Raw genomic sequence first — 26,439 nt, 5'->3', positions numbered from 1 at the left:
CGCGGGGGCACGGCGGGGCGGGCGAGCCCACGGGGCGGCGCCCCCCGCGCCCCCCGCCCCGCCCCCCAGCCCCCCCCCGCCCCCCGGCGACTGCGGAGAATGAGCGCCCGGGGCCGCCGAGCGCCGCCGGAGCAGAAGCCGCGAGGATCTCGGGCCGATCCCGCGCGCGACCATGTCGGTGGCCTTCGCGTCCGCCCGGCCGCGAGGCAAAGGGGAGGTCACGCAGCAGACCATCCAGAAGGTGGGCCGGGGCGCGCGGGGCCGGGGCGCGCGGGGCGGGCGCGGGGCGCGAACAAAGCCGGGGCGCAGCCGACCGCCGCGACCCCGCCGAGCCCCCCGCCGCCCGCGCCCGCTCGGCGGGGGGGAGACCGGGCCGGGGGTCCGCCCGGCTGGCGGCGGGGAGTCCGGGCGCAGGGGTGGGGGGTGGCGGGGGACGATCCCGCTCCGCCCGCCGCTCGGCCGCGGGGCCCGGGCCTGCGAGGCCCCCGCGGGGGCGTGGGGGGGGCGCCGAGGCGGCGGTCCGGAGCCCCTCCCGGAGCGCGCGGGGCCCGGGGTCGCCCCGCCGGCCGCGCTGCGCCGCCCTCCCGCGCGGGTCCGGCGCCGGCAGCGGACCCCCGGCGGCCCCTCAGCGGACAGAAACTTTCCCGGCCGGCTCTCCAGCGTCCCCGCGTGCGGAGTTGGGGTCGCGGCGGGGCCTCCCCCGGGGCCTGACGCTCGCGGCCCGGCGCCCTGCATTTTCGCGCTCCTCCTCCGAAGGCGCTTCGCGGACGAAGGCGGCGCGAGCCGTGCCCGTCCAGAGTCCCCCGCGTCGCGGGCGGCCGCCCTGGTTTCTCCTTCGCCCTCGGGCTTCTTGCGGCCGCGTCCGCCCCGGTCCCCGCTAGCAGCCCCCGAGGGGCCCCGTCCTCCAGGCCCCGCCAGGACCGGGGGACCTTGTCGTCCGCCTTCCCGCGGGGCCCGGCTCCGGCGCGGGTGTGCGGCCGCGGCCGCAGGCGGTGAGCGGGAGGGCGGCCCCGCAGCCGCGACGCGCGGACGGAGAAGCGCGCGGTTTTCTGTTCGCGCGCCCGGCGCGGCCCAGGGGCTTTCCAGGTCTTAGGCTCGCGTAAGGCTTGGCGACGGTGACCGTCGGCCCTGTCCGACGAGGAGCCCGAGACCCAGCGGCGCCCCGTGCTTCGCGGGGAGACCGTCGCGGACAGCGCGCTTCGGGAGTAAGACGGCTCCGGCGCCCGCGCTCGGCTGCGCAGAGGCTCAGAGGCGGCTTGGCCCCAAGTCCAAGGGGGTCCCCTGGCAGTTTGGCTTTTTGGAGCCCAGACGTCATGGGCGCGGTGGACGGTTCCGCAGCTGCCTGTGGCCCGACGGCCCTTCCGTTGTTTGCGCTGTGCCCTCGCCCCGCGAACGCCCCCCCCAGTCTGCAGCAGAAGGGCGCGCGGCGGCCCGGCTCCCAGACGCCGGTCCGAGAGGGAAGCGCGCTGTCCGTCGCTCGGTCCGGCTTGGCCACTCAGCCGCTGTGCCCCGGCGGGGTGAGCCCGCCCGGACCGCCCTTGCTGGGCTGCCGCCCCTGGATGCAGCCGGGGCTCCGCGGGGTAGGCTGCGGGGCTCGGGGACGCGCGTCCTCCGCTCACGCGTGGAGGGTTGGCAGAAGCCGGGCTCCTCTGGGGCCAGCGTGGTCCGGCGGACCGGGAAGTAGCTTGACCTTAGGGCGCATTTGAGCAGGACTTTGTCGGGTAAACTACGCCTCAGCCTTGAAGGTCCAGTCAGGTGTCCCCTCCCTCACCCTGTCCCGGCAGTAAGGTGGCGAGCGTAGCACCCAGACCTTTGCGAGTCACTGAGTCATCCCTCGTCTGTGTCTAGCCTGGCGCTGTGCGGGGTGCATTCGGGACTCCGGGCACACGGGAGCGCGCGCAACCGCCATCCGTCACTGGAGGTGTCGGGGAAACCAGAGGTGTGTGTTTTCCGGGGCTGCCCTGATGTCCTCGTAAACTTAGTGCTTTAAAACAGCAGAAATGGAGGGCGCCCGGGCAGAAATGGAGGGCGCCCGGGGGGCTCCGTGGGTTAAAGCCTCTGCCTTTGGCTCAGGTCATGATCTCCAGGTCCTGGGATCGAGCCCCACATCGGGCTCTCTGCTCCGCGGGGAGCCTGCCTCCTCTCTCTCTCTCTCTCTGCCTGCCTCTCTGCCTGCTTGTGATCTCTGTCAAATGAATAAATAAAATCTTAAAAAAAAAAAAACAAAAAACAGCAGAAATGTAATTTCTCACAGTCTGGGGACCTGATGTCCAGAATGTAGGTGTTGGCGGGTTGGTGACTTTCTGGGCTCTTGTGGGGGGGATCTGCTGTATATTTTTCTCTGAGTTCCTGGTGCCACCAGCATATAGACGTGTCACCCCCATCTCTGCCTTGGTCTTCCCGTGGCGTTCGTCTCTGTGTCAAATTCCCCTCTTCCCTCGAGGATTCCAGTCACAGGGCTTAGGGCCCACTCTTTGTCCGTCTGATCTCACCTGCAAGGATCATTATCTCCAGATAAGGCGGCGTTGGCGGACACTGGGGCCGAACACTGAAACACAATGCCCTGAGGACCACCGTGTAACCCGGACAGAGGGCATGGGGGGGCAGCAGAACTCCAGACTAGGAAAACAAAGGTGCAAGAGTAGGAGGGATCTAGAACATCGAGGGCGTTGCAGGTGGTCTCACACATGGCCTGTGTAGAAGCGTATGAAAGATTGAAGGAATCCAGGGTGGTCGCGCTGGCGGCCTGCATGGAGCAGGTCATGGGACCAAACCGGGAACGGTGGGGAGGGCCAGCCGGAGCGGCGGAGCCTGCCCTGTGTGCTGCCGTCGCTTCTCCCGTGGTGACCGACACGGCTGCGCTGCAGTGGGAGGCGTAGGCAGGACCGCCCTTCTCTGCCAACCACAGGGAATGGGACTTCGCCAGGGTCCCTGAAGGGGAGATGGGCAGTGTGTCCCAGCAGACTCCAGGGGTCCCCATACCTGGCTAGGTGGCCTGCAAGCCGGGATCCGCCCTCACAGCTCCCTCTGGCTGGGGCCGCCGGAATCCCTGCTCGCAGGCACGGGAGGGCTGGGGTCGCGGTCATGTCCACAGGCGGTGGGGCTGGGCGTGGGCACAGCAGAGGGGGCCGTGCGCACCGGCACTTGGCTGCCTGCAGACCCCTCCTCGTTGCGGGGCACACAGTGGTTGCTTAGTGAATGTCAGTGTTGTCCGTTACTGCTAGTGCTGGTTTTCTTAATCCGTTTTCTTGGCTAGAGAGTGGCCAGTGTCCGTCTCTCCGTGCGCCCGGCTGTGCGGTGGGGAGGCGGGCTCTGCGGGAGCGGGACGGAGCTGGTAGACGTTTGGGCCCCGGGGCTGTTGTCAGTGCAGGTCCAGTGTGGGAAGGTGAGCCGTGTGAGCAGGTGCCCCGCCCGGGCTCTGAGTCCGGGGGCCCCGTTGGCCTCCAGGGGCCCAGAGGGGAGGGGTGGCCACCGAGACTGGGGGCGGTTGCCGTGTGCTCCCTCAGACCTGAAATTTGTGTTAATGAACGCGGACTGGTTCGGTAAGGAGAGGGCAGTGACCTGTCCCCCGACTGCAGGTGGCCCGTGGAGGCCAAGCCCCGCCTTGGCTGACCGACGGTCTGAGGCCTCTGGGACGGAAAGCCTTCTCCCCGGAGCAGAGCCCGGGTCAAGGGAAGCGCCGAAGCGGTCGTCCCCTCCGCAGGGACAGGAGGCGGAGGTGCGGGCGGGAGCACAGGCCGGGGGCGGGTGGCCCCGTGGGGCGGCCGAGCCCCCCCCCGCCGCGCGCCCCTCCGGAGACAGGCTGCGCCCCGCCTGCTGCCCGGGCCCCGCAGAGCCCCGCAGGCCCTCAGGCCCGCAGACCGAGGAAGCATTTGAGGGAAGTGCGGGGCTCGCGTCCGCGCGTCGCTTTTCCTCGCCGTAGCCGAGTGTGCAGCTTCGAGGCGGACGGACGGGCAGCAGCCGGGGTTTGCCACAGGGCGCTAACGGCTGGTCCCCCAGGGCACCCCCGGGGCTCTGGCCCTCCGCCCCGACCCGTTCCCCTGCCCCGTGTGCTCGGGACTCGGAGGCCGGTGGCGCTGGGCTCCCCAGCCCCACGGGGGCAGGAGTCGGGGGGCCCGGCCCGATGGCCCCGTGTCCTGCAGGACCTGTGAGGGGGTTGGGCGGGTCCTTCCTGCCTGACCCGCGGAGCGCGCCCTGACGGCCGCCTGGCGCCGTGAGCGTGACCAGTCCGAAGGCTCCAGGGAGAAGTTGCTAGATGTTGCTGCACAGAGCGGTCCCGTAACTCAGTCCCGCGGCGCTCGGCCGGGCGGTTCCCGCGCAGAGGGCGCAGCTCCGAGGCGGTTCCTGTTCCTGAGCGCGCGGCGGTGCTGGGAGCGGGGCAGCCGCAGGCCCCGGCGCAGAGGGCGAGGACGGAGCCCACGGAGCCGCAGGGGAGCTTCCCGGACTCCGATCTTCTTCACACTTAGCCTTTCTGAGCCTCATCTCCTCGGCTGTAACACGGGTGACGCTGTGAGTTCCTCACAGGCTGTGCTTCTGGCTGAGCCAGGCGACGGGCCCAGGAAGGCGCTGGGCAGCCTCCCTTGACCGGAATTTATCCGTGTCATCTGAGACGGTGTGAGGGGCCTTCCCGGATGGCAGGCCACGGGGGCGAGTCCGGGGTCGTACCGACAAGAACGCGGGGCCGCTGCGCCCTGGGCCAGACGCGTGCGAACGGGGCGCCTTTGAGGGAACACGCGCCTCTCCCTTGTGCACGGAAGCTCTCACGAAGCCGAGCAGGCTTGCTGCCGGTGACCGGCATCCGTGCGCGCTCGCAGCCCTGAAGACGGGAAGCGACTCACGCGTGCCCTCAGGAAGACAAAAGCGTGTTTGCTGTCGCGGTCACGTTAAGTGCGTTTTGCCGTGTCCTTAGTTTTTGGAAATGGGCCGCGGGGGTCGGACACAGAGCTGGAGCCACACGGCAGGGCCAGCTCCTCCCGAGAGCGCCTGGCACGTGCGCTTGGGTTCTTTTTTAAACCCGTACCCCGAATTCACATCACGTCGCATCCGTTGCTGGGTCCCACTGGCTTTCCTCAGTGGAGTCTGACGCCACTTGCTCTCGTGCGCTCCCCGGTGGCTGCGGGTGGAGGGGGGCCCTGGTCCAGGAGCGGCGTGGCTGCCCGGGACCGGAGCTGGCAGAGGCGGCGGAAGTGCCAAGTGCTGATTCACCGCCTGTGATGCTCACGCGGCTGTCGTCCGCTCGGCCCGGGTCGCTCCCGCTCCCTCCGCAGGCTGCTCCTAGGAGCTTCCCTCGAGTGTCCATCCACCGCGTGTTGTGGGTTGCGAGCACTGTGGCCCTTTTGTGTAGCAGCAGAAGGTGTGAGGCTGAGCGAATCTCACGTGGGATTGTTAGGCAACTTAGAAGCTTCGGGCGCCATGAGGTGGTACCTTATTTGCTGATACAGAATCATCTCCAACAAAACGTCAGAGTAGAAAAGGACCATCATAGCCAGAAGGAAGAACCTGCTCCACCTGTACACACGGTGAGGGAGGCATATGTCCACAAAGGAGCAGAGGCTGTCTCAGCCTGATGGCTTTGGGTGGGAAGATCAGAGGGGCAGAGATGGGAGAGAGACACCAAGACAAGGATCTCACCACCACTCACCAGTCATAACTCACTGTTGACCTCACCGCTGGCCCCTCCAGATAGTATTGCAAACCTCCTGGGTCATCTCGCCTCAGAAGGTCCTGCTGAGGATTGGTCGTGTCTTATCAGGAAGCCTCCCCTCAGGATCAGGTCATCCCTCCTCAGAAAGTCTTGCTTAGGATCGGTCATACCTCCTCAGGAAGTCTCCCCTGAGGATCAGTTCATTTCTTCTCAGGAAGTCTTGCTCATGATTGGCTATCTCCTCAGGAAGCCTTCTCTTGAGATGGGTTCATCTCTCCTCACAAAGTCTCGCTCAGGACTGGTCATCTTTCTTCAGGAAGACACCCCCCCACACACATCTTAGGATAGGTAATTTCTCCTCAGGAAGTCTTGCTCGGGTTTGGTTATCTCTCCTCAGGAAGCCTTCCCTCAGGATCAGGTCATCCGGCCTCAAAGCCCTGCTCCGGATCACGACTCCTCAGGAAGCCTCCCTTCAGGGTCAGTCATTTCTCTTCAGGAGCCTCCCCTCAGGGTCAGATCATCCCTCCTGAGAAAGTCTTGCACAGGATCAGTCATGTGGCCTCAGGAAGCCTCCCCTCAGGATCAGTCATTTCTCCTTAGGAAGTTTTGCTCAGGATTGGCTATCTTGTCAGGAAGCCTTCTCTTGAGATCGGGTCATCCCTTCTCATAAAGTCTCAACTCACACCACACCCCACACACACACCACACTCACACCCCCACACACATACACCCACCTCAGGATAGGTAATTTCTCCTCAGGAAGTCTTGCTCAGGATTGGTTCTCTCTCCTCAGGAAGCCTCCCCTCTGGATTGGGTCATCCCTCCTCAGGAAGTCCTGCTCATGATGCATTGGTCATCTCTCCTCAGAAAGGCTCCCCTCAGGATTGGGTCATTCCTCCTTAGAAAGTCTTGCTCAGGATCAGTCATGTTTCCTCAGGAAGCCTCCCCTTGAGATTGAGTCATCCCTTCTCAAGAAGTGTCACTCAGGATGGACCATCTCTCTTCAGGAAGACCCCCCCCACACACACACAACACACCTCAGGACAGGTAATTTCTCCTTGGGAAGTCTAGCTCAGGATTTGGTACCTTTCCTCAGAAAGTCTTCCCTCAGGATCAGTCATTTCTCCTCAGGAAGGCCCCCCTCGAGATTGGTCATGTTTCCTCAGGAAGCCTCCCCTCGGGATGAGGCCATTGCTCCTCCAGGTTCACCAATTTCTGGCTTGTGTGAAAGAACTCAGTGCCGTGGTTTCGCAGTCCATTCTTCGTTAGGATCTCTCTTTGTCCTCAATGTTTTTGGCAAACTGGCCCCCGGGAGAAAGTTCTAGTCTGGAAAGTCACATCCTTTAGTTCTGAAGAAACACTGAACAATTTTTTGAATGAAATTTCTCCATGTGTTTTCTTTCCAGAAGTTTGGGAAGAATAGTTCCTTGCCACTTGGATTGTTTTTCTAATTTTGTCATCTTTTCTGTTTTCTATTTCAGTCTTTTTAATCTGTTTTCTAGGAGTTTTCGTTAGTTTTGTATTCCAGCCTTTTCACTGGTGGGTTTTTCTTTTTTTTTTTTTTTTTTTTAATTTTATTTATTTATTTGAGAGACAGAGGTCACCAGTAGGCAGAGAGGAGGCAGAGAGAGGGGAGGAAGCGGGCTCCCCGTGGAGCAGAGAGCCGGACTCGATCCCAGGACCCAGAGACCATGAGACCGTGACCTGCACCCACCGCAGAGGCTTAACCCACTGAGCCCCCCCAGGCGCCGCCACTGGCGGTTTTTTGCCCCGGTCCGTACAGAAGCGGCCCCGGGCCCTGTTCTGTGGGGTCCGTGCTGTGCTCGGGGCTCGCACTGGCCGACGCCGTCTCCTTCGCTGCAGGGGACGTTACCGGCCCTCGGGGGTTCTCCGCCTGCGCGGCCCGCAGGTGCGCCCTGTGGCCCCGGCGGCTCCGGGCGGCTTCCCGGGAGCCCTGGCCCGGCTGCGGGGGGCGCTCGGGCCTGGGCGTGGTCCGCGGCGTCCGGGGCGTCCCTGGGGCCGCCCTTCCTCCGACGGACTCGCGTGCCTCCTGCGGGGAGCAGGGCCTCGTCGGGGCGCCCGGTGCGGCTGTCTCCTCGCTGGAGCCCAGCTGCTGCCCCCCAGTTCCGGAACCTGCGGCCGCCGCCGTCTCAGCCGCACGGTGAGGGCAGCCGCGGCCTGTGCCTTGCTCCCCGGTGGCGCCGGGGTCGGAGCTCGGGGCCTCCGTGGGCCGCCCTTCACCCGCCTTGGCCTGGCCTTCTGACCTGCGTGTTTCTGACGTCGTGGCGATCGTGCTCTGTCCCTTGATTTTTCCTCTTCTCGCCCTTCGGGGCGAGCGTGTCCCTGTGCCCCCAGGAAGCGTGGGGACCGTGCCGACGGCTGCCGCTGCCCTGGGCCGCACCCTGGGCACCACGCGTCTGGAGCGTCTGGGGCAGGTTCGTCCCCCGCCTGCGGCGCAGAAGCCGGGGCGGGGGCCGGACGGAGAGCCTTGGCGCCAGTGGTTGGGTCCTTCCGGGCCCTGAGCCCCCCGAGCCCCTCCGCCTCTCCCACCTGGACAGGCTCCTGGCCTCTGCGGAAGTCACGGAACTGGGGGTGCGCGCCCACAGCCCGGGAGGACAGAGCTCTTAGAGCAAGAGAGACCGAGTCCTGGGTCCCAGAGGCTGGGGGCAGGGGTGGCTCATATGGGGCCTCCCGGCAGACTTGGCCTTGGAGGGGGGCCCTCTGCCCTCAGCCCCCCACCTCCGTGGTCGGGCTTGGGCCTCAAGCTCCGTAGGACAGGACTCTGAGGTCTGAGGGCAGTGCCCGGGGAGAGAGGGTGTGTGTCCTTCTGCCAGTGGCAAGTGGGTGGGCCCCTCCTCTGGCTCAGGGGCCCACAGCTGCGCCTGCCCGGGAGAACCTGCGCCGCGGTGACCAGGCACCATTTGTTGGGGGCAAAGGCCTAGATGTTTCCTTTAGCACAGGTGTCTGAATAAAGAGCTTTTCGTGGAAAGCAGGGTTTGCTCTGGGTCCAGCCTTGCCCCTCCTCACCGAGGACAGAAGCCGGGTCCAAGCACCGGTGGTGAATGAGCCGAATCTTCTGTGCGCGACCAGGCGTGCCCCCGCCCCCTGCCCTGGCCGTGCCTAGTACCCACCAGACCCCGGTCGGCAGGGCAGGCTGCCTGGTCGTACCCCCTCCCCGGCGGTGCAGCCCTCCCGTGCTTCCCCTGCTCCCGCCGGACCTCCCCGTGCTTCTTCCCTTGCCACCTCCAGGGTGTCCCTAGGCTGTCCCCCACGGGTCAGTCCCGAAGAGCTGGTGTTTACTGGGCTTTGTGATGCTCTGCGGGGCTGGGAGGCGCCGCTTGTGTGGCCGCGGTGTGGGGCCCTGCGGGCAGGAAATTGGGGCTCCTGCGTCCCTCCCGCGCACTCCAGGCCCAACCTAGCCGGGCGGACTGGATGCTCTGCGGTAAGGGTCCTAGAGGGCAGGTCCCATGGACTGTGGGATTTCCTCTGCCGAGCGCAAGACCCAGAGCCTGCCCCTGGGCTTGCGGAAGGTGGACCCTGGCACGTGGGAGGCTGTGCTTAGCCCGGGCTGTGGGATGTGTTCAGTCCTGCTGGCCGGGCTGGCGTGGCAGAGTTCCAGGCCTCCCTTATGAACACCCGCACGCTGGTGACTGTCGCCGGCGTGCACCTGATGGAGCGCCTCCCTCAGGCGGCCTATCGTCCGAGTCGACCGGGCACCGCAGACGCGTGTGTGGCCGTGCTTACGTGTGCTTCCCCCGCAGATGCTGGATGAGAACCACCATCTGATCCAGTGCATTCTGGACTACCAGAGCAAGGGCAAGACGGCCGAGTGCGCCCAGTAAGTGACCGGCGGGCCATGGCGGTCCCCCTCAGAGAATGGCACTCCAAGGAGGGCAGAGGGTTTGGAGGGAGACGCAAGTGTGGGTGGAGAGGGGCCTGCTGGTGAACACACCAGGGGACCGTGAGCTTCTCCGGGTAGGACCCAGGTGACCCCCAGGGCTGAATTCGGAGCAGGAGCGCAAGCGCCAGCCGTCCGAGCCCCGCACAGGTTTGACATGTGTGAGCCACCGCCACGCTGGGCTCTCCCCGTATCCCCCCGGCCTGTTTGGGGGAGCCTTTTCAGGGGTGCGGAGGTATCGAGTCAGCCCGGTGTCAGGGTCCGATGGAGTAGGCCTTGTTTTCTGGCATTTCTTCCTGGTCTCCCTCAGTCTCTGTCTTGTGCCTCCTGCCCACCTCCCCACCATTCTCTGAACAGACCTGCTGACACCCCCCTCCTTGGCCACCACTGTGGGGTCTTTCCACGTGTTGTCATCAGACAGGATCCCGCTCAGGACTCAGGCTGGACCTTGGTCCCTGTCTGGCTCTGTCCTAGACCACAGTTGGCTCTCTCACCTGTCCTGTCCCCGGGCAGTGTCAGAGGTCTGTCCCCCCGGGGGCTTGGCTACGATGGGCCTGCGGGCCCCTCTGCCTCACCGTGTGCCCCTGACCTGCAGGTACCAGCAGATCCTGCACCGGAACCTGGTCTACCTGGCCACGATCGCAGACTCCAACCAGAACATGCAGTCCCTGCTGCCCGCCGTGAGTGCCCGCAGCCGGGGGCCCGTCCTAGCCCAGCACGCTCAGGCGAAGCTTCAGGCTGCCACCGGGGGGGAGCGGAAGACTGAGCGCGTCACCTGCAGTGACCAAGTCACAGATAGGCACGGGGGAAGGGGTCGAGTGGCCAGCGAGCAGGCTCTGAAGTGGACTGTTCAGAATGGTGACTTCAGTCTCTTTAGCCAAGTGAGGTGACCCCGAGGCTTCAAACCTAGACATGGTGGGAGGCAGGACCGGGGAGGACAGGAAGTGCTGTTGGAAGGGGGGGGGTGGGACCGTGCACAGCTCTGACCTCTCAGCAAAACCACAGTCCCCAGTGCGGGGACACTGCAAATGTCCGTGTAAACGGTTTTTTTCTGACTTTTTAAAACCCATTTTCCCCAAATCAAATTACTGCTGTGAAGACAAGGTCCGGTGGTGGCCGCCTCCCGCACTGGGAACAAGAAGGCGCAGCCCTCGGAGGGCCCAGCCCATGCTGGCCGTGATGCACAGGGAGTTCCAGGACAACCCTGTCACCGGGAATGGCTTATCTCTCGATGTCCCCAAGTCCCCTGGAGAGTTACATCATAAGTGCCAGGAAGTGTTTTACTGATAAAATCATTAAACCAACATGATTGGCCTATGAAATTGCGATTCCTCACCCCAGAAGCCACAGCAGATCCTGCTGGGAACTTTGTCTTCTTGGCTGGGTCTAGGCAGCTCATGCGTCTGAGGCTTCAGAGCTACGGTTTGGTCTGGATCCGGGAAGTGAGGGTGCAGGGGTCACTCAGTCCCATTCCCCCTCCACGCCAGTCAGAGTGGGGCATGCAGTAGGCAGGGCACACAGAGAGGAGGAGCAATGGGAATGCCAAGGCTAAGGCACAAGGCAGTCTGTGCAAAGGCTCTGGGGCGTGGGATGGTGTGGATGAGGGGCACACGGAATCCTGGCCAGCCGAGGGGTGTGGAGTGAGGTGAGGGCAGCGCAGTCTGGTGGGCTGACGAGGTGGTTCGCTGTATCCCCAGGAAAGGGGGCCCACCTTTGAATCTCTGAGTACGTGTTGATTTAAGTTCTGAATGTTCCCACGAGAATGCTTAATGTGTCGTCCCTTGGCCTGAGGTCATCCACCATCTCCCATCCAGCTGATCCAATGTGAGAGCCACAGGGGGTTGTAGACGTTTGCCAGGTGGCCGTGAAACAGGTAGATCTCACAAGCTGCCCGAGCCCTGGAGGGCTTCAGGTGCTTATTTTCTGGGTTAGCCACGTCCCTGTTACCTCCCTGTCTCCCTCAGCCGCCAACCCAGAACATGAACCTGGGCCCCGGAGCGCTGTCCCAGAGCGGCTCCAGCCAGAGCCTGCACTCCCAGGGCAGCCTCAGCGATGCTGTTGGAACGGGCCTGCCTCCGTCCTCCCTCATGCAGGGCCAGATCGGCAACGGTGAGTAGCCCGGAGCCCTTCGGGGCTGGGGATGGCTCCCGGCAGCACGTAAGCTGCGCAGGCTTCGGGGTGACCGCAGTCTCAGTAGGGTGCCCCGTGCCCTGCAGAGCCTCACGGGGGTCTTCCCTCCTCCTGAGGCCCTGGCTGTCGGTCTGCTGCCGTGCCCGGGCGCCCGAGCATGGGGGTCACCTGCAGAGGGAATCAGCACTCCAGATCCTCTACTCTGCTTTGATACTGTCAAATCACCGCCACATCCAACGTGTGGGGTTCCACGTGGATCTTTTCAAACAAGAACAGAACGGTTCTCTTGGAGCAGGAACTGTCACTAGCCGTTGGGAGCTGTCCCTGCGAGAGCAAACCAGCGGGTCCTCTCCTCGGTCAGCGCGCCTGCTTGTTTCTTCGCTCAGCACTTGACCGTCGCTTCATTCGGGCGCTGTTGGCCATGGGCTAGTCTCTGTCCCCGCGGTCACGTGAAGGAACTCTGGGTGTCTGGCAGCGAGGCCAGGCTTCCATGGGGTTGAGGCCCTCCCTGTGCTCCTGGCAGGTCCAAACCATGTGTCCATGCAGCAGACAGCCCAAAGCACGCTGCCCACCACCTCCATGAGTATGTCCGGCAGTGGCCATGGCTCGGGGCCCGGCTACAGCCACTCAGGACCCACCTCACAGAGCGTGCCCCTGCAGGGCCAGGGTGCCATCGGCAACTACGTGTCACGGGCCAACATCAACATGCAGTCCAACCCAGGTACTGCCCTGCTCAGCCCTGGGGCACCCCCCCAACCCTGGGACGGTCCCTGGGGCCCTCTGAAATGTGTGCACACTGCACACAGGGTCCTGGGGCCCTTCTGAAGTGGGGGAGACCCTGGGGTCTGAGTTTCCACTGTTTCCTGTGGCAGCTCTGGGGAGGGCTCTGACGAGGGGCGACACATCTCCTCCTCAGGGGACAGAGTCAGGCTCACTTGGGATGGGGGGCAGTGTAGGCAGGTGCAGGCCACAGACATGAGCACTGGGTACCATCAGGCCCAAATGCAAATGTCCCAGAACGCCAGGCACTAGGGTTCAGAGGCTTAATACGGAAAGGGAAAATGTGTAGTATCTCCTTAGTGTATTTTTACTATCCATTATATACTGAAAGTAAGAGTATTTTGGGTATATGGAGTCAAATAAAACATCTTACTAAATTAGATTTCACCGGCTGGCTGCTGTTGTTGACAGGATTCTCCTCAGTGCTGCCCCAGCAGGTTCTGAGCAGGGGCGGCGTCACCGGAGGGCAGGGGGCAGAGACCGCCCTCCAGGGGCTTAGAGGCCCAGGTCTCCCGGGTGGACACAGGCCTGGCTCCCTGGGAGCAGCCTTGGGGGTGCGGGAGGACAGGACTGGCGATTTTCCAGTGTGTGGGGGCAGCCCGGGAGCTGAGGTCTGGGTCCAGGAGAAGGGCGTCGTTGGGGTCAGGGTGCCTCCCAGGGAGCTTCTCGGGGTTATTCGGGTCTGTCGTGTCGCCCAGTGTCCATGATGCACCAGCAGGCAGCCTCGTCCCACTACAACTCGGCGCAGGGCGGCAGCCAGCACTACCAGGGCCAATCATCCATCGCCATGATGGGCCAGAGCGGACAGGGCAGCACCATGATGGGCCAGCGGCCCATGGCGCCCTACCGGCCCTCCCAGCAAGGTACTGCCCACACCACGCCTCCTCCCCGAGAACCTGGGGTGGGGGGCTCTGCACGGTCCTTAGCATCGAGCAAGGGGGTGGGGGGTCTGGAGCTGTGTGGGGCTCACGGGGCATAGAAGGTTGAGAGCCTGTGCTGCTCCTAGAGGCGGACCTGGCTTGAGTTGCTCTAGGGGCTGGAGTCGGGCGGGGTGCTTGTATTTATAAGTTCCAAGTCTCGGGTACCCGGGTCTGGACGTGGGGGAGAATACCCAGGCGGCGGGGGGTGGGGGTTATCTTGTGATGTGAGTGTTCTGAGTTAAAGTCGCCCCACGTGCTGTCCACCCCCAGGGTCGTCCCAGCAGTACCTGGGCCAGGAGGAGTACTACGGTGGCGAGCAGTACGGCCACAGCCAGGCCGCCTCGGAGCCCATGAGCCAGCAGTACTATCCCGATGGTGAGGCCCACACCCACGCTGTGCCTTGACACCGGGCACCTCAGCGGCTCCCAGCTGCTGCTCTCTGGTCACTCCTGTTTGGACGCGTCGCCCCAACTTCTGCCAGCAGAGCCCCCACAGGCCCCTTGCCGAGTGTGTTTGGGGATGAGGGTGGGCAGGGCTGGGCTCAGGCCATAGCTACTCACAGATTCAAGGCCCCTCATCCCCTTCCCCGAGACGCAGTAGGGGTTACTGCTGGGATGAACAGGTGCACGAGACAGTTTCCTAAGAGGGACACCAGTGTTCTCGTGAGATGCCTGCAGGAGGGCGGCGCCGCTGAGCCGCGTCTGCTGCTTTCATCCCGTGCTCACCTGTCAGTCGCTCCTCGACAGTCCCAGGTTTGGAGGTGGCTTTCAGAGTGGTCCTAGAGGGCGGGGGGCATTTGGGGAGGAGGACGACACCAGGCACGGAGCACATAGGAGGTAGGGGGTAGCAGCGCCCCCGCCAGGGAACGGTGACAGAGGCCTCCTGAGGGTGCAGGGTGCACCCCAGCGGGTGCCCCCAGGAGCCTGCGGCCCGGTGGCAGTGCTGGCAGAGCTCCTCGCGGGGCAGGTGCTGACACACCCTCTCTCCTTTATACACCGTGCTCCGCGGGTCCTCACGCCCAGCCCACACGCAGGGTGGCGGTCGGAAGCCCCTTCCTGGGCTTTCTGCAGGGAGAGCGGATGCAGGTCCGCACAGGATGCTCGTGAGCCAGCAGCGCTGCCCGTTCGGTTCCCAGCCGCCCGGGCCTTCGCTGACGGCATGTGGCCTCTGTCTGCCGCAGGGCATGGCGACTACGCCTACCAGCAGTCGTCCTACACGGAGCAGAGCTACGACCGGTCCTTTGAGGAGTCCACACAGCACTACTATGAGGGCGGTAAGCAGCGCACACAGCTCGCCGTCAGACGCGTGGACGCAGCCGGCGGGGGGGCTCCGGGGCCGAGTCGCCTGCCGAGGCTGCACATGCAGGTGGCGCGTCCCCGTTCACGTCGCAGGGGGGTGGAGGGGGCTTGACTGGCCGCGTGGGGGTGGCAGGGCCCAGACTCCACCGTCGGGCCCGGCTGAGCCGCTTGGGGCCCGTGAGCTCCGTCGAACCCCCTCCAGAGTTCCAGACTCAGTGGGAAGGTTCAGCCCCCACCCGGCCCCCAGCCAGCCGGGCAGGGCCTTTGGAGCGTGAGGCCTCTTTGGTCCTGCCCGGCCACTTCTTCGGACATCTGCTGGCGTGGTAAAGCCTGCGGCAGCCCCCAGCCCTTACCAGCCTTCCTCAGTGGAGCTGCCCCGGGGGCTTTCTGGTGGAGGTGAGGTGAGGTGAGGTGAGGCAGGCAGTGGTGAGAGAACCGGCTTCGTCAGCAGAAAGCCAGTGACTAGCTCGCGCCCGGCCCCTGCTGGGAATACTCCGCCCGCCCGACATCCTGCCTCCAGCGTGAGGTCCCCACACACAACTGGGAAGAAACCTGCACCTTTGCTTCTCAGCGGGGCCCCCAAACAGCGAAGGTACTTCCCCTGCCCTTGGGAGACCCCAAGAGAGGAAAAAACCTTAAAGTCCCAGGCAGCGGGGCGCAGCGGGCTTGGCCCCGGCTTCCTGGTCCGGGTGTCCAAAGTAGGGACAGGGTGAGGGTTGGCAGCAGGGCCCTGGAGGAAGGAAAAGCAATAAACGTGAAACAGGCAGCTTGGGAATCGAGATGTTTTTGGTGGCTTTTTAAAAGAATTATGCTAAAAATACACGTTACCGCTGGGGGCGTTTCTGAGCGTGCCTGAGTGGCAGGAAGCCCATTCACACCGCGCAGTCTCCGCCGTCCGTCTCCCGGACTTGCTCCTCTTCCCAGACTGATCTTCTGGCCCCGTCAGACCCTGGCTCCCCGTTTCCCACCCCAGGTGTCCACCACGCCACCATCTGCACATGATGAGTCTAGGTCCTTAACGTCCGTGGGACCCTGCGGTATTTGCCATGCTGACTGGCCTGGCTCGCTGAGCAGGAGCTCCCCTCGGTTGTGCGTGCCGTAGCAGGTGTCAGGCTGAGTTGTTTTCTGTTGCGGGGCTGCACCAGAGTGCGCGCATCCGCTCAGCTGTCGACAGACACCTCCAGGTTGCCTCTGTCTCCCGGCTGTTGGGAACACTGAACGTGGTGGGTGTGCAAAGCTCTCTTCGAGTCCTGGCTTCCGGTTTTTTTTTTGCATTTACATCCAGAAGAGAATTATGGGTCATAGGGTGATTCTGTGTTTAGTTGTTTAAAGAACTGCCGTACGGTTTTCCACACGCAGATTGGTTTTTTACTTACAATGCTAGGAGGTCATAGGGCATCTGGAGACTACAGGAGAATCACCCAGAAGGCTGTGCTGGGGTCAGTTACGAGTGTTCCCCTGCAGCGGCTTCCCACGTCCACACATTTGGTGCCGCTCAGGGACACGGCTCAGACCCAGCCTTCTTTTCCTGGGGAGTTTGGCTCCGAGACCCCAAGACGGTGCGTGCCCAGCACAGTTACCCAGCGAGCCAGGTCTTCCCCCCGACCCCAGCAGCAGCCCACGTCGGCCCCTCCTGTTCTCAAAGCTTCTGCAATGACCTGGCTGCCACCCCTGGCTGAATTTGGAACCCGATGGTGGGTATAGAACCAGAGAACTGAAACATCCCAACCGCCTCAAAGTAAAATTATTCATGCGGGACTCGATGTTCCTTATTATTTTTAGGAACTGGTTAAGTGTTGGCCCTTCATGGTGAACAGGTAACGCTTTCCTTGTGCCTTCTCAGTCACCACAACTGCCCTTGGTCTTGCCTTCTGTTAACGACCACCCTAAGGTCCCACCGGGGACCACCTTGGCCCTTCCCCCATCCCACAGGTGCCCCAAATGCTCTTCCTCTGCAGTCGAACCTCAGCTGCTTTTCACGTCCGCTGCCCCTGGGGAAGACAGGCCCCAGCGAGTGTCCTCTCTGTGTGTCTCCCTCCCCTCACCTTGGGCTGCCCCCAAGATGGGGCCCTGGCCCATGGCAGCTCTGCAGGTGCCTGGCTGTGACGGACAGCCGGGGTCACTGGCGTGAGTACAGGAGGTTCGAGGGACCGCAGGCTGACCAGGTAGATTGGGTGCGCTCGGGTATCCGCGCTTCTGGGTCCCAGCCGGGAGGAGGTGAGCCGCCGGGAGCATCTCCCTGCAAACACACCCCTGCCAGCCCTGCCCTCTGTCCCCGGATGCCCGTGCGCCGCCTTCCCTGCCCGCAGGGGGCCTCGGCTTACCACTGCTTTATTCAGGTGAGGGTCCGAGGCAAAAATGACTTCCCCAAAGACCAGCCTCGGACGTGCACTCAGCCTTTTGAACTTGGAAGTGCACATTTTTATTCCTTTGTTTCTGGGTTCCGTGTTCTTGGCTTCCGTAACTGATGGAAAATTTGCGGGAACACTTAGCTCTTCGGAGGCAAGCGTGGCAGATGGCACGGCTTCCTCCTGAATCTGGAAGCGTTTTGTTCCATCTCGTTAATGGGACCTGTGGCTGGGACTCCACGTAGTCGTCGAACGAGGTCAGGTGTCCCCACGGTGGGCAGCATTGCCAGGCCTTGTTGCGAGGCGGCTGGTGTCGTGCTTTGAGAAGACAGTTGTGCCCAAGTGACCTGTGACCCTGTGGAGGTGGAGGGTTTCGAGTGGAAGCAATGAGGGGGTGGACCAAAGCCCCAATAAAAATGTTTCCTGTAAAGCCGCTGGTCCCACCACGGGATGAGGGGGTTTGTGGAGCACAGGGGGCTGGTGCTGGGGTCTTCACAGGAGGCGGCATCTGACAGGGACCTTGTGAGGTCCCACAGAATGAGAGGCCACTGGCCTGCAAGGGCCGGCGCCGGGAAGGGGCCAGGTTGCCGTAGGCCAGGCCGGGCGGAGTAAGAGGTCAAGGGGCCGACTGAGCCAGGCAGACACCGCTCGCCAAGAGGGGTCCTGACAAGCAACCCACGGCAGCTTGGGCATCCTGCTGTACTTCCTGGCTGTGAGGTTTGCCACAGCAAAGCCTGGAAGGAGCCCGTGTCACCTGTGCCGTGCCCCAGGCACCGAGTCTGTTAAAAGACACGGAACTCCCTGTGGGCTGCCGTGGCAGATTCTTCTGGGCTGGGCCATGTGCTCAGGCCAGGTGTCGAGGAGGAGGGTGAGACCGTGGGAGCCACTTCCTGTGTGAGACCGTGGCTGTGGGTGGGGGACGGGGCTGGGGAGCCGGCAGGGCTGGAGGTGGCCTTCGTCCCTGAAACTCTTGAAGGGGGGCCACATTCGCTTTTACGTTTCCGTCACATGAACGTATGCGCCTGTGCAGAAGCTAAATTTAGAAACGATAAACGTTACCAGTTGTCACTGAAAATCAAAGTGGCCTGACCTTTTGGCCATCCAGACTCATCCATACCCCGAGCCCCGTGGTCACAGCGCTGTCCTCGGGGTCCCCAGGGTCTTGCCCCAGAGACCGGCGTGCCCCCTGTCAGTAAACGTCCAGACCAGTGGGGACGGCGGCTGCTTCGGGATAGCCCGTGGTGTCCCCAAGGCCCAGCCTTGTTTCTAGAAGTAGTTTTATCAAACGCATCAGTGGGTCACTGGGCTGTAGCTCCCGGTGGCGGCTGAGTCTGGTGGCTCCTTTGTGCTCACGCTCCTCAAGCGGGCCCCTGGCCATGGGGCTCGGCTCCGCGGAAGGGAAGATCTTCGATGGTGCGTGGGAGCAGAGCCGAGGTTCTCCACGGCACCCCGCTCACATCTGTTGTGTACCTACTGTGTGCCAGGCCGTCGGCTAGGTGCACGTGACTGAGCTCCTGAATCGGTTACCATGAAAAGAGCGGAAGGGTGTGTAAAGCTGAGAGTACGCAGAGTGACCGACCATCTGAGGCCCCGGAGAACTGCTCTGCAACTCGGCCGTGCAGGTCCGCTGGCTGCGCACCACACCCGGGGTCCGCAGCGCCCCGCCGGGACCGCACCGGCTGGAAGGAAGGAGTCCCTCAGAGCTCGGGGCCTCCCAAGGCAGGGAGCAACTGTGGAGACGCAGAGGGTGTGCAGGGTCAGCAGGGAGGACGCGCCCAGGAATCAGAGCATCTGCTGTTCCTCGTGGCTGCAGTTCGAGTCCCCATGGGGTGTGCAAACCTTTACGGCGACGGCTCTCAGGAAGACTGCTGCTTAAAAACAACATCTCCAGGATCTGGTTTGTGTGTTTGTTTAAAGCGATCCCAGAACCCTGAGTTCATGACCTGAGCCAAAGGCAGACACTTAACCCACTGAGCCACCCAGGTACCCCGGGACATGTTTTGATTTAAAAGAAAAAAATAGCCAACTATAGTAGTCCTCTTCCCCGACGCAGGGTCAGAGGGGTCAGATGCTCCCTCCCGCTCGTCCCCTGCCCCCGTTGCTCGGGTCACATCATTCCATCACCGGAGGGTGAGCCCAGGACCAGAAGGCGTTTCCAGAGCCAGAGGCCACATTCGCACAACTTTGGTCACTGCACATAGTGACGGCTGTCCTGCGGCGTCCGTGGCTCCTGACACTCCCTGGCTGTGCCCCGTTCATCACTGACACCTGACCGCGGGTGTGTGCGTGCAGCGGGGAGCGCACGGTGCGTGCGGGCGTGGCCCTGCCCTCGGCTTCTGGGGTCCACGGGGTCTGCGATGGATCCCCACAGAGAAGGGGCTGCTGTGTCCTTTCTGGGCCGGCCAGTCATCTGCTGTGGGGTGTTGCAGTCAAGTGACGGCCCCTTGTCCCCTCCACGCCCCTCCTTCTAGAGAAGTGGGTTTGCATGAATTGGGGGCAGGACTTATTCCAAATTGAAGACAGAGTAAAGGCTATTCGAAAGAAAATGACACTAGACTTTAATTGGTCTTTTCGCGAAGGTGTTTTGAAAACCGTGAGTGGGATGTCACTGCCACAGTGCTCTGGAACGGCAGCCCCTGCGACCTGCGTCCAGATGTTTGCAGGCAGGTTTACCGGTCGTTCGTGCTGCCCGCTCAGGAACGGTACGGCGGTGCCCCCCTGCTTTCCTCAGCCGCGCTTCCTGCCGTGGGCTCTCTTCCAGATGGGGCTTTGGGCACAGATGCTGACTGGCTGGATTTTTAAAAATAAGGTGTTGTGGGGACACCTGACTGGTTCAGTCACTGGAACATGTGGCTCTTGATCTTGGGTCCATGACTTCGAGCCCCATGTTGGGTGTAGAGGTTACTTAAACTTTCAGAACCTGTAGAGGAAAATATCTGCCTCGCGTGAACTTAAAGTAAGCGGTCTCCAAGGAGTGTCCTGGTAGCCACTGCTCACCTCAGCGTGTCCATCAGCCATGGACTGGAACGTCCCTTTGTTCCCCTTCTGGAGTTCCCGGGCCATCCCGGACTGCCGGCTCCCGGGTCTGAGTGCCGGCTTCTGCGCCACCGGGCGGTGCGCCTCAGTCCCCCATCTGTACAATGGGCGTGCATTTGTGCTTATCTCATGGTGCTAAGGGAAGCATGCGGGGTACCTGTCACCTGCTTGGGATGCACGGTGGCCTGCAGTGACGTTCTGTATTTTCCTTACTGGTGAGACGGTATTTCTCACTGGCTGACCTGCCGGCCTCTCCAACGAATGACCCTGCAGGAGTCAACAGCACGAGGCGTGCGTGGAGAACACCCTGGGGGTCACTGCGCTCTACGGATCTCGGTCCAGGACTGTCGGGCTGTGTCTGTTTCCGCTCCCACACCGCACTGTGCCTTTTAGCTCTGTCCTCAGGGGCACATTTTTAGCTGTCTACAGGTTCTGTTACTGGGATCTTTACACAAGCAAAACCGTAGTTGATCAGAGGCTGAAACGTGCTTCCTCCCGAGTTGCTGCTGCAGGCATGCTGCCCGGCTGTCCTGGCGCTGAGGGCTGTGTGGCGAGGTGCTGCAGACGGGGCCGCTGAGCGCAGCAGAAATCACTCTCTTAGCTCTGGAAGCCCAAGGGCCGAGATCCAAGCGCAGCAGGGTTAGTCCTTCTGGGGGCTCAACTGGAGGGTCCGCCCCAGACCCTCTCCCAGCTTCCGACAGGCTCCAGCAGTCCTGGTGTCGGCTTACTTCGCTCTCCGCTTTGGCTGTCTTGGGGCTTTGTCCCCGGGTCCGTGTCCGGGTGCCCTCTTGCGATAAGCAGCCCATTCTAGTCAATGCAGCAGGCCCTGACCTGTTCGCATCTGCGGAGAGTCTTTGTTAAAGCATGTGCACAGGTACGTGACGTGGGCTTCAGTGTACTTTTCTGGGGGGGCACAGTTCAACCCAAAACACTTGTATTAGCTTTAAATTGTGTTAACGGTGTCACTTCGGCTGTACCTCCACCTTCGAATCATTGTGAAAAGATCTTGAAGCAGTTGAGCTGGTCCGGGGCTTTTCCAAGGGCTCCGCGTCGTGAGTGGCGGGAGGAATGCCTCCGCGCCCAGAAACGCACTGTGTCTCCTTCCCCCCGCAGGAAACTCGCAGTACGGCCAGCAGCCGGCGGGGTACCAGCAGGGCGCAGCCCAGCCGCAGGCAGGGTACCAGCAGCAGTACTCCAACCAGCAGACCTACCCCGGGCAGCAGCAAGGCTACGGTAAGAGGGGGCGCCTCCCTGTGCAGGCCCCCACATACGGTCGCGCTGCCGCTTGCGCAGTGGACGCTTAGTCGGCTTCCTTCAGAAGAGTTTTGGATTTCCTGCAAAGCTGTGCAGCTAGTGCAGAGAGGTGCCCTGCTGTCCGCATCGCCCGACCGCGGTGCCACCATCACAGCTCAGCAGCTCCCGCCGGCACGCTGCCAGGGACTGCGCGCACAGTTCATTCAGCTCTCACTCGTGTGCCTGACTGTCCTCCTCTGTCCCGGGACCCATCTGGGATCCCCCTTGGCACTGAGTCTCACGTCTCCTTAGGCTCCCCTGGGCTGGGACCGGACCTGGGAAATCCTTGTCCTTCTGGCCCTTGGCGGTCGTCAGCAAGACGGGGCAGGTGTTTTGTAGGACATCCTCGGGTTGGGCTTGTCTGAGGTTTTCCTCAGGATGAGACTGGGCCGTGGGCTTTGGAAAGACCTCACGGGGGGCAAGTTCTTCTTATCCCATATCAGCATGACTGGGCTCCGATGCCGACCCCGGTCCCTGGTCCCCTGCCATCAAGTTGTCCCTTCGTCCTCTACCTTTCCTGATCTTTGGAACCAAGCCACTGACCCCAACCCACGCTCTGGAAGGAAGAATTGGAATTTCTCTGTAAGGCAGAGTAATTAATGAATGATGAGTTATTAAGCATTTATCAATATTATTCTTTGCATTCAGTTTACACAGCGGCTTAGATCCTAGATTTCTCTGTCTGATTCAGATCGCTCAGCTTCGCCTTTAGGGACCCGGGCCCTGCAGGCCCTTTCACGTGCTCCCATCCTTTTGTTGTTGAGCATCTCCTTGTTCTCTGGGACCGTGGCACTCTCGGTGCTCTAGCCCTGGAAGCAACATGTCTCACAGGTGCTCTGGGTCCTCCGATGGGAGAACAGCGTTAGGGACCAGGGGCCACGGTCAGGTGGGCATTTTCTGAGCCACACGGTCACCTGAGACAGCCCACGTATGGGTTAGCGTGGCGGCAGCTTCTAGAAGCACACACCCGCTCGCTGGCTTTTATTCACCCTGTGAGGCTTCCCTAAAGTGCCTGAGGGCCAGCGGGGCTTCATGGGCTCTGCTGTGGAGCCTGCCAAAAAATATTGTTCTCCAGGCCCATGGGACAGAGAAGTGGACAGAGGGAGCTTCTCGGGCTACAGTAGTAACAAGGGAAGAACCCCGTCCACTGGAGATCAGTGGACTGCAGGCTCTGTCTCACTGAGGGCCGTCCTGCCCGGATAGTTGCCTGCACATCTGCCCGGTCCTCTGTGGGCCTCGGCCTCCCCAGGCAGATCCACCTGAAACAGTTGCTCCGGCCCCCAGCCTTTGGGTCGGTCTGCCGAGAGCCCCAACTGCAAGAGGCTCTCCCCGTGCTAACCCGCCCCCAAGATGCACACGGGCTGCGATCCCCGGAACCCGGGGTGCTGGGGGCGGGCAGGAGGGGGAGGGGAGTTGTACTTCTAGCTGCTGCCGTCACAGGACAGCTGCCTACTGTTGCCACCACGTGATGACCGGGCATGTGGTTAACATCCAGAATACGTGCCGGAAGCCGTTGTTATGACCTGAAGAGTAGGTGATTAGTTCGTCAAAAGAGGGACTTCCGGGAGCGCTCCTAGAACACGCACGCGTCTCCCCCTGAAGTGTCCGGGCGAGCCGTGAACAGGAGCCTCCCTGCTCCGGCCTGCGCAGAGCTGGGCCCCGTTCCTTCCGGAGCCGCGGGCCCTGCTGCAGGAGCTCATGCGGGGGTGGGGCTCTGCCTCCACACCTCGGGACCACCCTGGAGGCTCTGGAAAAATAAGGTGGCAGGCAAGGCCCCTGCGTGAGGTGTCTTCCTGGGCTCACCGGTGCCGGCCGCGCGATGCGGGGAAGGGGAGCCGCAGTTTCAGGTTCTTGTCCAACCTGTTGCAACCATGACTCATTAAATAGCATCTTTTGAGCAATTACTTGGCCTTTATTAGTTCTTTCCAAAGGCTTCACCTGAGTTTCCACGGGAATGCCCACGAACAGCAGCTGCTGTGGTACTTAACGGGCGGGTTCGCAGCGACCACCAGGGCGGACTCGCCACTGCCAGGAAGCCTGTGAGCCCAGCCGGGCCGCAGGGGGCCCGCCAGCAGCCTTGCTCCCACGCTCAGTGCCCTCATGCTGGGGGGACTGTGGGTTGAGGAGGAGCGGGCTGGGGCTTCAGGTGCCCCCGAGGGTCAGGGCGCGTGCGGCCTCGTTCTCACGGTGCCGGTATGCGCCCTCAGGGCCGGCCCAGGGAGCTGCCTCGCAGTACTCCGGCTACCAGCAAGGACAAGGCCAGCAGTACGGAAGCTACAGGGCATCCCAGACGGGCCCGTCCGCCCAGCAGCAGCGGCCTTACGGCTATGAGCAGGCAAGACCCGGCGCGTCCGTGGACACATGACGAAGGTTTCACTCGTGATCGCGCGGAACAACGCGTGAAGCGAATTGGCTGCCCAGCTCCCGTCTAGAATTCTCTGGGCCCGCGAGGGTCTGAGAAATCACCTTTGCACGTACACTCACCTGGGTCAGACGTGGCTGGCTGAGCGGCTCTGGCCTCAGAGCCCCAGCTCAAGTTCGCATCCAGCCCTGCTGCTGGCCCCGGCACCGTGGCGGGGGGCGGGCGGTGCTTACTGGGGGAAGCTGGTGAGGAGCCTCACTGACCTGGCTTCAGTCCTTGGCCACAGGCTTGGACGATGGCTTTCAGAGAGCCAGCGACTGCCTTGCCCCACAGCTCTAGGCAGAGAGCTGTTGGCTTGCTTGGTTTTCATACCTCCTTCCGGCCCTAATCCCAGGTTTGCGGGGGGGGGGGGGTTCCCTCGCTGCCACTTTGACTCGTGACTCGGGAAGTGTAACATGTGTTTTGGTCTCTTGCAGGGCCAGTATGGGAATTACCAGCAGTAAGCAACGAGCACTCTTGTTAGAGCCTTGCGGTGGCATGTCCCTCCGGGGATGGTCGGGCCAGTGGCAGTTCTGATGAGCTATGACCTCTCGGTCGCCCTTCCGCCCCACGCAGCGTCTGCATGTGACGCGTGCACATTTCATGCCGGGTGTGATGCCGAGCGTGCACCGCGGGCGAGAGACAGCGCTTCGATGGTGTGACATATCTGGTGCTGTGTATAGTATTGTATGTCCGTACAATGGAGAGGTCGTCTCCTTTTTGTCTCCCCTCCTTGATGTTTCTAGCTAGCGTTAGGGATCCTTTTGTCATCAGCGTTCCGTGCCCAGGAATGGGGCACAGCGACAGGATGCCACAGTCCACGTGTTCACATAAGCGGGCCTCGGGTCTGACCCCTCACACACTTGTCGTAATGTGGGTTGTAAACTTGTCTCTCACTGGCTACACCACAGCTGGACACACGCCACAGCCCCTGGATGGCCACCTCTTCCTGTGCCTCGATGCAGGGGGCATCTTCTATGTTTTGGGTCAGTTTCTGTTACTCACTGAAAAGGATAAATACGCTTTGTTTGGCTGTGAACAATCTTTCCCAGAGCTTCTGTGCTCACACGCTACCTGTGTCTCTTGCCAATTGTGTTTATCCAAAATGTCCTGTTTTTGTACTAAAAAGTGAAGAGGGATCAATGAGTATATTCCAAATAATCATACAATTAGCCTAACCCAGGGAAGGAACGAGGGTCGTTTCTGAAGGAAAGACAGGGCAGTTCTCTGAAATGACCGGCATTGGCCCTTGTTTCTCTGATGGTTGTTTCTAGGATTTGAATATTTGATATGCCCAATTCTAAACTGATAAAATATTTATACCAAACTTCCCAAACAGTTGGCAAGTTGTTTGTTTTATATTATTTCTTTTAGGACCTACTTGTTCAGATCTCCAAACAAGCGTCCCTTTTTCTTTTATAGATATCTGAAATTCAGATCTTATTTTTAAAAAGAACCCCACAAATTTTATTGTGTTCTTCCTAACGAAAAGGAAGGGTTTTATATGGGGAAATTTGAGTAAATTTTACATTCCTAGGACATTAAATCCCACTTAAATTGTATACAAATGGTAAAGACAGCTCACTTGCGCAAGCATAGTCAAAGGAAAAACCCAGTATTTCACTGATTAGTAATACAGACATTCTGGCAACTTTTACCTGGACCGTAATACCCACGTGCATACTTTAAAAACATCTTTGGATAAATGCTGACATACTTCTAAGAACAACCAAGAAAATTTAAAGAAAAAACAAAAACAATTCTTGGCATATCAGGTCCACTGAAGATGATTTTTTGAATTGGTAAGTTTCAGAAATGTTTTAAAAGTGTAAAGTAATTATTTATCCAGAGCTGTTGAATGGTTTACAGTTTACAAGGTATTTTATGTTGTTTCTCTTTTGTTTTGTTGCTTGAATGAATCCTGACAGTCAACACTGGGAAATATGGGGGCAATTACTGTTCCCATTTTACAGATGCAGAACCGAGGTACAGATTAAAGATTGCCCCAGATGAGTACCGCTCCTATTCTAGGCTTTTTCCCCTCTTCTGTGGGGATAGAATCCCACATGCTGGGATAGGAGTGTTCATCTTAGAGGCATATGGGTTTTAAAAACTCTTGACACTGGTAAGGGCTGAAAAATATGTATTTATGTTAAATCAGTGAACTGAGAGTTCTTAATTGCTAAATGACACAGACATTAGCAATTTCATTTAGGGAGGTTTCTCCCTCGCTTTTGTTCTGATCTTTCTTGGCAGTTTTCATAGAACTAATTTGCAAACTCAATCGGGGACGAAAATTCCCCATTGAAAATGTTAAACATTCTAGATGACTGTGAACGTCGTTTTATTTTTATTCCTTGCCAATCTGCAAATATGCCTTTTATGTGTGTGTGTGGTTTTTTTAAGTGCTGTATTAGTACTTCTTGAAAGAAAAGGACACTTGAACTTATCCCAAAACTTCAATCTGAAATGTCTTACATTAAGAATTTCTTGAATGTTGTGTATATATTTTAAAAAGCACTTTGTGAAATAGTTTGTACATTTATTTCCTAATTTATACATGATTTTTGGTATTAATATATTTAATGATTAATAACAGAATGTTTATTTAATGTGTTGTCCGTTTTTATGTCATATTGTGGGGGAAAAGTGATGCCAGCCGTTGTTTTCCATTAAACGCATTGTCTTCTC

General features: G+C 60.7%; 1 protein-coding gene across 2 annotated transcripts; it reads left to right on the top strand.

Moving 5' to 3' along the window:
* The first annotated feature begins 71 nt into the window (after positions 1–71).
* Positions 72–26,439, top strand: SS18L1 (SS18L1 subunit of BAF chromatin remodeling complex). 2 transcript variants are annotated; one of them, XM_082750664.1, is made up of 11 exons: positions 72–241; positions 9,406–9,482; positions 10,138–10,222; positions 11,507–11,651; positions 12,196–12,393; positions 13,151–13,315; positions 13,643–13,747; positions 14,553–14,645; positions 21,168–21,287; positions 23,555–23,682; positions 24,186–26,439. In XM_082750664.1, exons 1-11 carry the CDS (start codon positions 173–175, stop codon positions 24,210–24,212), a joined length of 1,212 nt encoding a protein of 403 aa, XP_082606790.1. In that variant the 5' UTR covers positions 72–172; the 3' UTR covers positions 24,213–26,439. The 2 variants fall into 2 exon arrangements, with proteins under 2 accessions (XP_082606790.1, XP_082606791.1); XM_082750665.1 differs by having other exon boundaries at positions 86–241; positions 10,138–10,891; positions 10,933–11,651.

The sequence above is a fragment of the Mustela nivalis genome (assembly GCF_964662115.1).
Source record: "Mustela nivalis genome assembly, contig: HAP1_SCAFFOLD_1642, whole genome shotgun sequence".
Classification (NCBI taxonomy): domain Eukaryota; kingdom Metazoa; phylum Chordata; class Mammalia; order Carnivora; family Mustelidae; genus Mustela; species Mustela nivalis.
The sequence above is the reverse complement of the archived record's forward strand: the minus strand, read 5'-3'. Positions and strand labels throughout refer to the sequence as shown.